This window comes from Brienomyrus brachyistius, chromosome 5 (assembly GCF_023856365.1).
Source record: "Brienomyrus brachyistius isolate T26 chromosome 5, BBRACH_0.4, whole genome shotgun sequence".
NCBI classification, from domain to species: Eukaryota; Metazoa; Chordata; class Actinopteri; order Osteoglossiformes; family Mormyridae; genus Brienomyrus; species Brienomyrus brachyistius.
In genome coordinates, this window is record NC_064537.1 from 30,493,209 (window position 1) to 30,507,622 (window position 14,414).

General features: G+C 41.3%; 2 protein-coding genes across 4 annotated transcripts; one reads left to right on the forward strand and one right to left on the reverse strand.

The window, feature by feature from the left end:
* Positions 1 to 7,262, reverse strand: LOC125742837 (glucose-6-phosphatase catalytic subunit 1-like). Of its 3 annotated transcripts, none has more exons than XM_049015230.1 (7): positions 5,475 to 7,262; positions 4,428 to 4,630; positions 3,659 to 3,892; positions 2,876 to 2,985; positions 2,549 to 2,654; positions 1,230 to 1,345; positions 1 to 967 (listed from the first exon to the last, which is right to left on the reverse strand). In XM_049015230.1, the coding sequence occupies exons 3-7, from the start codon at positions 3,874 to 3,876 to the stop codon at positions 462 to 464; spliced, it is 1,056 nt and encodes a 351-aa protein (XP_048871187.1). In that variant the 5' UTR covers positions 3,877 to 3,892; positions 4,428 to 4,630; positions 5,475 to 7,262; the 3' UTR covers positions 1 to 461. The 3 variants fall into 3 exon arrangements, with proteins under 3 accessions (XP_048871187.1, XP_048871185.1, XP_048871184.1); XM_049015228.1 differs by having other exon boundaries at positions 4,428 to 4,635; XM_049015227.1 differs by having other exon boundaries at positions 4,428 to 7,262.
* A 410-nt stretch (positions 7,263 to 7,672) lies between these two features.
* On the forward strand, positions 7,673 to 10,689 carry LOC125742836 (glucose-6-phosphatase catalytic subunit 1-like). The gene is made up of 5 exons (XM_049015226.1): positions 7,673 to 7,985; positions 8,088 to 8,197; positions 8,365 to 8,476; positions 8,782 to 8,897; positions 9,244 to 10,689. The coding sequence occupies exons 1-5, from the start codon at positions 7,756 to 7,758 to the stop codon at positions 9,744 to 9,746; spliced, it is 1,071 nt and encodes a 356-aa protein (XP_048871183.1). The 5' UTR covers positions 7,673 to 7,755; the 3' UTR covers positions 9,747 to 10,689.
* The last annotated feature ends 3,725 nt before the right edge of the window (positions 10,690 to 14,414 follow it).

Sequence of the window (14,414 nt, forward strand, 5' to 3'; positions counted from 1 at the left end):
TTCAAGAGTAAATAAAAATTTAAAGTCAATTTTATTTTTCTGAATGTTGTAGTTATGAGGGACATGTTAAACAGGTACAGTGAGATCACAATCACGCATGATGGGGTATGTACAAGGTTCAAAACCCTGGAGGGCATGTTATTGGGGAGATGTGCTACCCACATGCAAACAAACTGAATTCACTGTTTTAAATACCATGACCTCAATTCTAACTTCCCCAGTAAGTTCTGAAACATTCAGCAGGAGCATCCATAAGTTTAACTGAGTACTTGGGAGTATAGCTAACGGCAGTCACACTGCAACCATCACTGACCTCTTGGAGTTTTGGTCTGGGCAGTCTTGAAAAAAAGAACCCAAGTGTAAAGACTACCTAACTGTCAGAGACAGCAGACTGAGATTTTTATCCTCGGAAGCTAGCCAACATAATCCACCAGAGGACTGACATATTCGGTTCCTCATTGTCATAAGTTCCTCTGAACATTTTTGCTTAGGAAGAGGACTGAGAGGCAGCCTGGCACCAGGGCAGCAGTGATGAAGGGTGCGGCTGCACTCTTACAGAAGGACAACAGGTAGAACAAAAAATTACTCTTAGAAGGGAGGTTAACTGTATCCAGCAGCTGCAAAAGCAGCAGTGAGGATATGATACAGCCCAGCCTGAAGGAGGCGCTCTGGCTCTTCTTGCTCTCTGTGTAGAGAGGAGAGTGCAGGCCCAAACCGAGGCCAAACAAGGTGCCCATGTTGCGGAGGAGGCTGGCGAAGGGCGTCGTGTCCATGTGGACCCATTCGGGCCGGATGCACCACCTCTTTGCTTTATCCAGAGTCCAGAGCAGGTCGACACCGAGTGCCTTCAGCAGCACATAGAAACCCAGGGCGAAGGTAAGCAGAAAGAGGGTGATGTACAGGTACTTCTTCAGACTGGCGCTGTAGATCCACTGCACTCGGTTGAACACCTCAGCCACGATCATACCTGCCAGTGAAAGACGAAAAGCCTCATTGTTTCTCAGTTGTTCAGGGATTCATTGGAAAAAAAACATCTAAGCAAAAGTATCACATGAGTATATTCGCCATTTGTGATGTAACCAGTTTCGTAGTATCATCCTGTTTGACATGGTTTCACGCATAGGGTTAAACGTTTTCATAACTTGTGGTTGGTAAAAGAAGATGAAGGTAACTGAGGGAGCTGAAGTGTATGTGGGTCCTGGAAGGACACTTCATTGGCACTGACTGACCTGCAATGACCCCAGTGATGACCTGATGTGGGAAGTGGGCGGCCACATACACCCGGGACATGCACACAAGGAGGACGAGTATGCCCAGCACCATCCAGAGCCCCAGGCGTATGACCCTGGGGGGGGTTAATTACAACACCTGCGTTACCTTATGTACCTAGTAGAGCTGGGAAATTTAATACGTTAATGCACTGCCAATATTAACGTTATTACACCTCATTATTTCTTTGATGGCATTAACACATGCAGTATTTTCATATCCAAATGTGAGAATAGTATGAGCAAACATTTTAAATAGACACCTATAATATTCCTTCCAGTTGTAACCGACATAAGCGTTTAGGTCGTGACATGGAATCCCCGAATTCAGGGCTAAAATCACGGGAAGCTAGCTAACGTTATCTGTTTTATTTAATTTTTAAAAACTGCCAGACAGAGGCATATATAGGATAAAAATATCGTCATTTTATTGAAGCCTTATGCCTCAAAATCGTGAGATATTTCATGGTATTAAGTGCACTTTCAGTGGTTGTCAGTGGTTTCTGTTTTTAGAGTTATTTGCTAAATAGATTTTAGATTTATAGATGGAGTGATCACGCAATTGGAATTAAATAGTGTGTCAATTCACCTGTTGAGTACCTGAGATTACAGATATATGTGGTTAAATGCCATTAATCAACAAGGTGTGCATTTAAAAGAAATCCTCTAGCATTCCTACTTGTAATACAATGTGCTTTTTTGTCTTGTCATCTGTGCATCTATAAAGTTTGAAATCCTTGAAATTCAACTTGTATTTGCCTGTAAGTAGTATTTTTGTTGGAAATGAATAATCTGTACATCACAACTTTAAGCTTGTAGAAAAAATGGGTAATTCTCACAAACACAGTTTTATCAATTTACATGATCAGATGTATATTTCTGTTTCAGTTAAAGTTTTTGGTTAGTTTAGTTATTTTTGTTTTCACCATGGTAGTATTTGCCCTACATTTGATGAAACACTTCTGTTTATTACAGAAATAAATGGTAACATAACAACACTACCCCAGAGGCAAAATCGACAGTTTGAACAATAAATTCTATAATTTGAGTTTGTCTTCAAATTATTAAAAAAAAAAAAAAGAGAACATTGTTATGTTACGAGTTTGTGTGAACTACCCATCTCCCCTTTGTCTTAATTCTACATTAATTTAGGGATTTGACGCGTAAATATTTATGATGTTTTAGGCGCGATTAACGGCAAATAATCATAAATCATAATATTATTTATTTTTAAACCTGATTCACAGCCCCAGTATGTAGCTTCCATCGCCTTGACTCACCAGCTGAAAAGAGCAGAGTGTTTTCTCTCTGTATTTGCTGCAAAGACAGCTGTCACCATGACATGCCACACTCCTGCCAAGCCCATGGCGTGACCAGATGGGCTTCCTGTGGAAACCGGCAACCTCTGCTTAAACAGATCCTGGTATTTAAAACTGGCAGTGCAACCATCCTTACCTACGCATAACTGTAATATCAAAAGATATGCTTTAAACTCTCAAGTCCCAGATTCCTCAGGAAAACTAAAAGTGCAGAAGCAAAGGTTGGAACAATCAGTCTGTTGGAGTAGCTGTCAAAGCCGGAACCACTAAGAGTGGCTGCTGAAATACCTGGCCCAGTTTCACAGGTGATGGGGAATTGCTGCAAGACAGGAGGTGGTGCAGAACCATAGAACTGGGTCTCATGGACCCACCAGTATGGTCTCTCCCCAAAGAGAACCCTGTTGCGGACAAAAAGACTGCAATTTAATCTGGGTTCTGTGAAAATACAGGTAGAGAAAAGGTACCAGCTATGAAATGTGCACACGTTCTGGATGCCATCCAAATATATGCAGTACAATATGCAGATATAACAACAAAATGAACATTGTACACAGCACAGCATATAACCAGATTCAAAGTGTTTTCTTAAATTTCAGTACATTATTCAATGAATTGTCATAGTTTGCTGAGTGTCATTGGTGATTTATAATCATATTTATTTTACTTCAAAATAAATATGATAAATTTTATATCAGCTTCTATGATGACATTTACATCCATTTCCGTGGTTACTTTCAGTGCATGGTCTAGGTTCTGGTTTTGTCTAGAGCCTAACCTGAGAAGTACTGGACAGTCTCTCTGCACCAGGGAGGACATGCAGATTTCATGCACAAACCAAGCTGTGGGACTCAAACCCACAAACCTGGACACATGATACTGCCAGAGCTACTCACTGAGTCACTGTACCACCCTACATCTTTACTAACTGATCATGCATTTATTTTAATGTGTGATTCCAGCACGTACATACAAAAATCTATACAATGAAATGTAAATAACAAATCCCAAATCCAAAAGCACTGCAAGCACTGAAAACACTGGAAAGAAATGCCTCTGGCTCACTGCCCTTACCATTTGAAGACCAGGTTAAGCCAGTCCCCGACCACAGCTACCCATATTAGATTGATGCCCACTTTCTGACGTAAGTGGAACCAAACGGGAAAGAAGATAAAGATGGGTGTGTGCAGGTCTGCCAGGGAGGAGGCCAGGTGGAACACGCTTTCATAATTTCGGTAGTTTGTTTGGAGGTAGAGGGCCAGGTCCACCCCTATGCTGTGCAGAAGGTCCATGATCTTGATGGTGCTCCTGGAATACAGTCCAGAGGTGGAGACAGGGCTTGAAACTGGGGGTCTGGAGTTGGACTAGGCTGTGTGCCTGTCTGCATGCCCAGCTTTGCTCTCCGTTCTCTCACTTGTGGACTTTATACAAGGACGACGCATTTGTTTGTTTGCTACAGACTCTCAGACAGCCCAGCTCTGCTGACCTATATAAATGTGACCTAACGGTAGGTGACCAAGATGTTATCCACTACCGTGCTTGACTTCACCACTGAGGGACTTTTACCCCAGGAATCAATTTATGTTGAGAATAGGACCCCCCTCCCCCATCCCTTTGTTTCCACAGGTAAGCTAGGAACTGAAGACAGAGAAATGTTTAAATTTAGATGGGCAATTTATATGTTAAAATTAAACCACGATTAAAATACTCCTTTATAATTTCTCAGAAGAAAATAAATCCCAGGCCCAGTACTGGCTAGCACCCAATTCCCAAAACCAAAGAAGCAAGTTAAATAAGTTAAACCTAAACTAACAGATGAAAACTGATTACAGAGATGGCTTACCTTCACTGTTATAGGAGGACCAGTTCACTGGTTATTAGGTTCACTTACTGACACACACACACACACACACACACACACACACAGACAGACACTTCAGACGCGTGATCACAATGAATGGTGAGTCATACTATATCACTACAAAATGATCACCACACACAGTGTGAAGGAGGGGAGCCGTGAGCCCTGAAGAAAGCGTCTGCCATCTGCTCTAGGGAGTATGGAAAAGACAAGGTAATGGTTATGGCACAAGCAGCCTGAAATCAAAAGAATCCAAAACTCAAATAAGTTCATGACTACAGGAATACAGGTGCGGCCAACACTATGCCGACTGCCCATCTAATAATAAATACAAAAAGCAAGGCACAGAAACCATTACAAATGAAAAATAAAAAGCCAGGCAAATTCCCAGCTGTACCCCTGAGGCCTGGTGCCGCCCTGTAGCTACGTCAAAGGTGGATTATTCCTCCCTGCACTGGCCTGGCAAAAACTTAAACATGCGTAACAAGTTAATTTTACAAATCGGCAAAGCAACAGTGGTAGATTTATGTCATGTAAATCATGTCAATGTATTAATTCGGGCCCAGCTCCAGCTTTGTGAACTAGGGGGTGGGGGCACAGGATTAAGGTGAAGGGGTGGTTGGACACACTGTCGCGTGCAGCTCATTAGTATTTCAGACATGCCGCAGGTGGTCGCCTCTGCCCCCCCTCAGAAAGCACAGAAATCACATTCTACATGAGCTCATTATAGTGACTCAAACTCAGTATAATCACCTTAAGTCCAAGCCGCTAGGATATTTCTCCCATGTCACTGAAAGGATATCGAAAATCGCTAAATACCAATTTGCGGAAACTTGGAGAGCCATGCGATTGGCCCCAGGGTGCCCTGAGCATATGATTGGAAGAGCCAGGCCTGCCCTGACCTCCAGCCCCCCCACCGTGTAGCCAGGCCCATGAATGGGTACTATGTTAGAAGAAAATGCGAAGCTAGCGCACAAATATGGTTAGAATCAAAACAAGCAAAAAGTTAGCAGGTTAGTCCATTTTTACCTCTGGGTACATTCCACGCAAGAAACAAGTATATTACACCTCTTCAACTTGTTGCAGCACAGACCTAATTTAAAACACAGTCATTAAATGTGGATCTACAGCATAAGGAGCTCGATCATTACACCCAGTGGCGAAGAGCTTGGGGTGCTACCGTTAGCACGGGATGTATTAAAGGTACACAGCTAATTACCCATTAGCCACCGGGCAGCTACCTGAGGGCGTGACTGAGAAAGGTAGGATTACGGCGGCTGGCAAGTAAAAACACAATTATAGCAGTGACATAACGTTTTGCGTAGGTTGTTTTAGCATGATTAAGGGTAAACTGCCAGTCCACCTTAAGGGCTACTGCACAACAGAGCAACCAGCCCAAAAGTAGGAAGTAGCTTTTTTGCTGGAGAGTTAATGTAATTAGCACCTGGAAAGACACCGGCCTCAGAGACATTATAGATTTGCTTTTAGTTTGGCATGTTGACAATAAAAATACACAAGACGACTTGTGAAAGGAGCTCTCTTTTGATCTCGTCACAGGAATCTCTTCATAATGAAACTAAATAATGAATTAAAAAGTAAACCAAGCTCATATTTTTTTCTGTGCTTGTTCCTCTTTGTTTTGTTAATTAGCATCCATGAAAAGCCCACAATGATGGGAAATGCCTTTGTTATGCATTTGTTATTATAAAGCTTGAGTTTTTAAAAAGATGCTTACTTATTATAACAGGAGGTTGGATCTGAGCACAAATACATGCACACACACACACACACACACAGACACACACACAGACACACACTGACGTCATTCAGGCCGTGGCTTTTCCAGCATCTGCTTTCGGGCAGGCTAGTCCAGGGTTAGCTAATCTGCTCAGACCTCCACTCATTCTGAGAGACAGAACCCAGATCTGGCTGTTCACCAACTGTTCACCTGCTGGCTGCTCTCCATCATGGTTCTATATTAAGAAACATTTATCTTCCATGCATTCATGACTTTGGGCAAATTATTTCATTTTCTTAATACTATTTGACATGTTGACAGTATTACAAACTGACAATTTGTTTTTGTACTTCTTGCCAGTGTGAAAATTTACATCTTTTTTTATAAATCCATGGAAGACCAGAAAAGCATTGACCAAACCCTGTGACCAAACGTCAATGTATCGAACCTACACATGAAAAACTCATTGTCTTACTCGCTCTTAATTTGTAACGTACACTCAGACATGAGCAGAGTATCATGACTAACAGAATAGCGGATAGTCAGCAATGCTATAAGTCATCTGCTTCTCCTCTCTGGACGGGATCGACTGATGCACTTTTAAGGCATGAATCCGCTCTCTTTCACAGCAGACCAAAACCTCTCAGCGATTCACTTTCAATGCAGAACTAAATAAAACATCATAAGAGTACATATGGTTAGTGTTAGAGGGAGACCTACAGAGACAGCAAGGTCAGGGTTTAAAGTATTACTCAGTAAATGAATTATAACAGACTTTGTTTGAATTTTACATCCAGTGTTTGGCTCTCATTGCACTTGATGAAATCTGAATGTATAAGAGTGTCCCCAAGCCAAAATCTTTGTGTATGTAAGGCCCGGGGCCAGTATGCTTAATACAATTCATGGTATCTTCTCTACAATCAATGAGCAGCTTAGCATGTGGAATAAATGCAGCCCAGCTAGCAGTACCTACCATTCTCATATGCTGATAACAATCATAATCATAAGAGCAGTCTCTCAGTACAGCAGAATGCATCTGACTCAACAATGGATTTTTTTTTCGCAAGGTTTTAGTCATTAATCCTTCATGTTTTAAACATGAAGCAGAAAAAAAACTTTATTTCTGAGATTACAAATTTCTTTTACTCTCACTTGACCCAAGGTAGTTATCTGTCAACAAAACCATATGTTGAACAATTTCCGGTTAACTCAGCAATGTGAGACAACTAACGCATATTGCACTTGAATGTATATATGATTTAGTTTGATTTAGCCACCTATTTTCTGCCTGTTAAAGGGTTAAACAGGTCTGCGGACAGGTCGACTGAAGGACGATCACCTTCGCATGTGTTTGCGTCGCCTGTCCTTTTGACGTCACATAGTAACTTTTTTGCCCCTGTTGCTTTATGACACACATGCAAGGTCCAAAGATCAAGGCATGTTCATGCGTTTGAGTGGTGGGTCCACAGGTATAAAAACAATGACCAAAGTGCCACAGCTTCTCAGTGCTGCCTTTCTGTCTACCAGCTTCACTCACCAGTGTAAGTGTGCATTGAAGGAGCAGCTTGAAAAATGAATGCAGCCATGGATGCCATGCATGATTTTGGGGTGAGCACCACGCAGTATCTGCAGACCAACTACCGCGATGCCCAGGGCTGGTTCCTCTTCGTCTCCTTTGCGGCCGACCTTAGGAACACCTTCTTCGTCTTCTTCCCCATTTGGTTCCATCTGCGGGAGTCTGTGGGCATTAAGCTCATCTGGGTGGCTGTGGTTGGGGACTGGCTAAATCTGGTCTTCAAGTGGTAAGTCAAAACCTTCTTCAAAGTTCTCCTTTGCATAAAACACTGTGCATAAATTCTTGTGTTACACAATGAAAATGTTGTTAACCAGATCTTATCCAACAGGATCCTCTTTGGCGAACGTCCATATTGGTGGGTCCATGAGACACTTTACTACAGCAATTCCTCTGTGCCACAAATTGAGCAGTTCCCCATGACCTGCGAGACAGGCCCAGGTGAGGATTAGCATTTGTCTTCCTTCCTATAGCTATACTGCTTACATTTGTTTATGTACATTGATGTAAATTTTTTTTAGGTTTTACAATCATAAGCAATGGTATATGCATGGTCAATATCCACCACACATGAAGCTCACTGCTCAGACCTGTCTTTCATCTAACAGGCAGTCCATCTGGTCATGCAATGGGAGCTGCGGGTGTCTACTATGCCATGGTAACCTCCATTCTTGCCATTGTTTTGAAAGAGCAGAATGGCAACTCAAAGTCCAACAGCTGGTAAGACTTCGCACTTCTCCAGTGGCCTTTTAGTCTTTTAGTACTTATTCACCAATTATGTTCTCACTAGATGGTTTTATTTTTCATTTACCTGATGGTTACCCAAGAACTACAGTAAATATCTTTAGTCTCCCACAATGATTTTGTTCCACTGTGGCTAATCATAGATCATATCACTGTGAACTGCCTGTGAGTTGCTTCTTGGTCAGTGTTAATAAAATATTTCTCGGTTCTGCTACTTGAGTTGGCTGTCTTTTCCCAGTCACAGTAGACAGTGATATATGTATATATTGTGTAATTCTCAGGTGTATGAAGGGCACCCTGTGGACACTCTTCTGGGGGGTCCAGGTGTGCGTCTGTCTCTCCAGGGTTTTTATAGCTGCACACTTCCCACACCAGGTCATCGCTGGGGTGATCACAGGTTAGTGGAACAAAAATACTCATGTACAGGATTAATGATCATCCCTGGGGTGATCACAGGTTAGTGCAGTGGTTCTCCATCCGGTTCCTGGCGCTCCCCCCCCCCCCCCCCCCCCGCCAGACTGTTTTCACCAGGAATGTGATTGAGAAACACTGTGTTGGTGAAATAAAAATTCTCATGTACAGTATTAATGAATGATTGTCATACAGCTTGTTTAGGAGAAAACCTTTTCACTTATTTACCAATTTTTCCTTAAACTGATTTATAAACAAACAATAATGCTAAATGCTGGTTAAAAATGCTCTCCATCATTAACTTGTTGTTGAATCTGCATTCCTCATCGCAGGTATGATCGTGGCTGAGGTGTTCAACCGAGTGCAGTGGATCTACAGCGCCAGTCTGAAGAAGTACCTGTACGTCACCCTCTTTCTGCTTACCTTCGCCCTGGGTTTCTATGTGCTGCTGAAAGCACTCGGTGTCGACCTGCTCTGGACTCTGGATAAAGCAAAGAGGTGGTGCATCCGGCCCGAATGGGTCCACATGGACACGACGCCCTTCGCCAGCCTCCTCCGCAACATGGGCACCTTGTTTGGCCTCGGTTTGGGCCTGCACTCTCCTCTCTACACAGAGAACAAGAAGAGCAGGAGCGCCTCCTTCAGGCTGGGCTGTATTGTGGCTTCCCTGTTTCTACTGCACCTTTTTGACTCATTTAAACCTCCCACCCACACAGCGACCCTGTTCTACCTACTTTCCTTTTGCAAGAGTGCTACGGTGCCCTTAGCCACTGTTACCATCATCCCCTACTGCTTGTCAGGAGCTCTGAGTGGAGACAACAAAAAGCATCTTTGAGATGGAAATGCCAAGGTGAGAGCTGGACCTGAATTGGACTCATCTGACAATGCTGAAGAGTATTCAGAGGTGCTTCACTTTCTGCATTTCCTGCAAACACAGTCCAAGAGCTCATCCAACAAATAACTGGCTTTAGGTAGTGACTGCATGACCAGTTGTAATAAGTCAAGCATCAGTAGAGTACACAACATCACACCAGCATTTCTGTTAGAGTTCTAACAAACATGTAAGAAACAAAACACAAATTCCCATTGTGTGAACTCATACTTGTTTGTCCAGGGGAACATTTCCCAAAACCATAGCTGCTAATATCATGAGCAACTTGCATAGTAGGAACCATGTAATTGAATGATTCCAACTATACTGTGCCAGCTGCTAAGAGGAGTTTTTGGAAATCATAGCCCATCATAGTCTTCAAGCATTCACTCCTATAGATAGATGCCATCCTTATTCTAAAGAAGTTTTATAGTTATGATTATGATTAATCCAGATGACAGTTGCTGTAACAGTAACAGTAAGAGCTGTATTTCATTTTAATTTTGTCATTTTTCATTTTATTTAGATGTTCAGCTTATGAATCCTTGAACAAGTCTGAACATAAATAGTATTGTATTGCAAAAGTGACTATAGAAGTGCCAGATATTGTGTTTTCACTTGATAATATTCATGGAAAGCTTTCTCATCTCCTACAGGCATTAGGAAACAAAACAGAAGTGACTTCCAGGCTATAACATTAATATAATGTATTGCTTGGCAGGAAAAACAACATGTCCATAATTTATTAACGTCTGCATATGTAATCTAGGAAAACATGATTTCAAGAAATGTTAAAAGACTACTAGCCTGTTTGACAGATTTTTTATTTTTTTATTAAAGATATATTTCTGTAAAAAAGAAGCTGTGCTTAAATTGAAGGGAATTTATAATAAAATTGTTAAAAACATTTCTGTTGCCATTGGTCCAGTGGTTGTGAATGTGTAACTCTGTGCTATGCAATCCATTATCATTGAATATGAAATCCTTATTTTAGTTATGAGCTTCACCGGAATTCAACTACAGTTACACGCAAGAAATAAGTAATAGTATTTAAAGTAATGCAACAATCAGTAATGTAATTATAATAGTCCCTTTTCCATCACAGAATATCAATTAATCAGTCATGCATTTTACACTCATATATTTACAAAAAAAAATGTGTTGCTCATGCTTCATGTAAACAAACTTTGTTCATTCTGTACATTGTCACTTATTTCAGCTGTTTGGTTATTTATTGTTCTGATACTCAGTGTCCTTACCTGAGCAAACAATGTGCTTTGCTGTTACAAAAACAAGCACTTGTGCAATTACATACTGGGATAAGGAAGGAAATGGCGCTGCAGCCAAAAGCCAAGTTTGTGTTTCCAAATGTGGCACCCGATCATTTTTGGAACATAATCTAGGAAGCGATCTTAATTAACTTTCCTTAAAACCAGCATATAAAAGAGCTTTGATAACATCAGCCTCTTTACTTACTTTATTTTATCTTTTTAAATTATAAAGCTTCACCAAAAAATGTAAACCTTCTTTAAGATGTTTAGGTTCCAGAATATGAACAAATTTTCTGGCCTGTGGAAGTAACATTACTTCCAAAATGACGGCTGTTGCCGTCTCCAACATCTAGTGTTTGTTATCTAAGCAAAATTTAAAAGTTGCAGCAGAAGTATCATTTGTGATTCTCTCATGGTTGCCATGCAACACCAAGACTTATTTCAGAAGCAAGAAGGCAATAGAAAATACAGAAAACATCTCAAGTCACAAAGTTTACTGGAGATCACCACAGATTGGCCAGTAACAGGGGCAGTGTGGAACATAAATAGTCAATGACGAATTGGGTCAGACTACACTTCACATAAACAGAGATAATAGGTGATAATTATTAACTTGTTTTTGAGCCCAGGGCCACAATTTCATTGGCACTGCAGACCCAGGAGGGAACATGACAGGGATCTCACTCCACGGCCCTGGAAACCTCAAATGAACATTCAATAATTAACCAGCATTTATCTGTTATTTACACGTGCAGATCTCAGTTTCAAGATTTCGGTAGTACGTCAGTTTTTTTTGTTGTTGTTGTTGTTTTTGCTATTGACCCAGTTCTTGTTGGTTTAGCTGCCTCAGCGGGGAGCACGATGTGACCTGTGCCGATGCAGATGGCAACGCTGGCCGGCAGCCGTGTTCTAATATGCTGCTGGCTTCTTCCAGACCAAACACTGCACATGAACTCCAGCATGACAGACGAGCTGGGATAACACAACGACCTCCACCGCTGTGCAAAAGTAATGCATAATTTGCTGTAATATGACGCACGGAGTCCTAAAAAGCATCCAAGGAATGGCTCTAGTTATACTTATACCTTATTTATTTAGAATAGTTTTATCAAGAAACTCAACTGCTTATCATATCAGGGCTGTGGTGTAACATTAAAGATAACATGCAGTGTTTTACACCGATCCCAAAGGCTAAGTTTAGCGTAACAATTTATTGCCGACTGTGACATTATATTTTAGGTGCTTCTCGAAACATATCTATCGATCCTTAACCACTTATCTGGTACTGGGTGTCAGTTGGTCTGTCCCAGAAAGCAAGGCAGGGGGCATCCTAGCGGGAACAGCAGCACATTACAAAGCACTTATAAGACAATGGGCAATTTAGAGCTTTCTCATTGTGTCCTGGGAGAACAAGCAAACTCCACACACACACCTTTGTATTTGTTTCTATGGGAAAAAACCCTAATTCAAACAACCTTAACCATAAGTAACTAAACAAAATGCAACACTTTGGACATTATTTGTTTTTTTAATTGCAGTCACAGATTTTTAATAAAACTGAGTTTCCCCTTGAGGGGATAGAAAAAAAAGGTCTCCATAACATCAAAATGACCGGTTTTTATTACATTGAGGGGACACTTGGTCCTCATAATGTAAGATGAACATAACTCTCTCTCTCTCTCTCTCTCTCTCTCTCTCACACACACACACACACACACACACACAAAACAGGATTGAAAACCCTCAGCTGTAGAGATGTAAGGTAACAGTGACGCATCACACTAATTTAATTGTACTTTTGAGAATCTATATGCAGGGCTGCTGTTAGTAGGTGTCAGCCGTATTACATGTTCATTTTACTACTGAATATGGCAGAGGATTATGAAAACTCAAAAAAAAAAGCACTGTTTGAGTAGCATCACAGTGGGAAACCAAATGTTGCTGATTTCTACATGCATGCTGCCCCCTGTGTTGGCCAGCAGGCACAGGGAGTCCTTCTACTAGGCATGACCATGAGAGAGCTAGGTACACACCAAGCAAAGGGTAAAACACTAGCGCCAACCAAGGCCAACAAACGATCAGCTCCCATTGGGCGCTCATCAATGGACTGGTGACGACAGTAAGCTGAGGTTGTTCAGAGTGAATGTTAGTCTCCAGCAGGGGCACGTTTTGTCTGCATTCCTCTTTGTGATTTTCAAGGACAGGATATCAACACCAGAGAAGCATCCTGTTTGGGGGTCTAAAGGGAACATCCCTGCAATTTGCAGACTATGTGCTTCTTTTTGCCTCATCTGACCTGGAATGATTTATCAAAATTTGAGTGTGTGTCTATGGCTGTTTTAAAAGATCTTTAATAGGTTACAAGGCACCATGCAGATTGAAGGAGCATGCATCATCCATGCCTTACAAAACATCTAATGGTCTTCACACAAAGATTAAGTTTCACACTCTCTGAGACCGTCAAAGACACTAAATGACCTTCTGTTGAATGTGTTAGCTTAGTGACAAATGAGCATACAACTGCTTTTTTCCCTCTGTTGTCACAGCTGATTTACTTCTGAAAGGATGCAAGAAAGGAACTGCAGAAGAAACCCCATCTTATTTCACTAACCCCACTTGAGGGTTTCTCTCCCCACTGAACACTGTCTCCCAGATAAAAACATTTCCAGCTGCTTTCGGGAATGACACCTCAAAGTTCTCATTTGGCATATAACATACAGTAAGACTTGGCTTTCAAGGTGTCACTCCGAAGTCATAATCGGGACAATCAATGATACAGCTGGAAAATACAAAGCTATAATAAAATTTTGAGATACAAATAAAAATTGTGCAGTGGACACTTGTAAAAACTCTTTCAGCATCAGAAGAAAGGGAAATGTACTGTAAGCCAAATGTCACTTAGCTGCAATACAGTTTACAATTCTTTCATCTCATTAGTGTTCTTCTTGATACCTGACAATTTAAAATATGTAGTTTACCAAATATGATGTTGTGAATATTTCCAGTGAGAGTGGAGTATGTCAGCCTATGTATTACGAGAAGCAGTAATCAGAATACCCAAAGCACATCACGCCATTTATACCATATACTACTGGCTTTCAAAGTAATGTAAAGGATAGCAGTGTGGTAAGACGCGCAAGCTGCCATAACGCCTCATCTCTGTTTCACAGCTTTTATGTTGCTCTTCTCAATCGGTGCTCAAACATGCAACTTCCTTATTTCTGTGACTGTAATTAATACACGTCATCAGAAACCAGAAGACAAAACAGTGAAGGGTAACAAATCCTTGCCTTGAATTTGTGTCCTCACCCTCCTTGCCAATAAGCACAAGGTAGGCAGCACGCTTTTATGCAACTTCTAC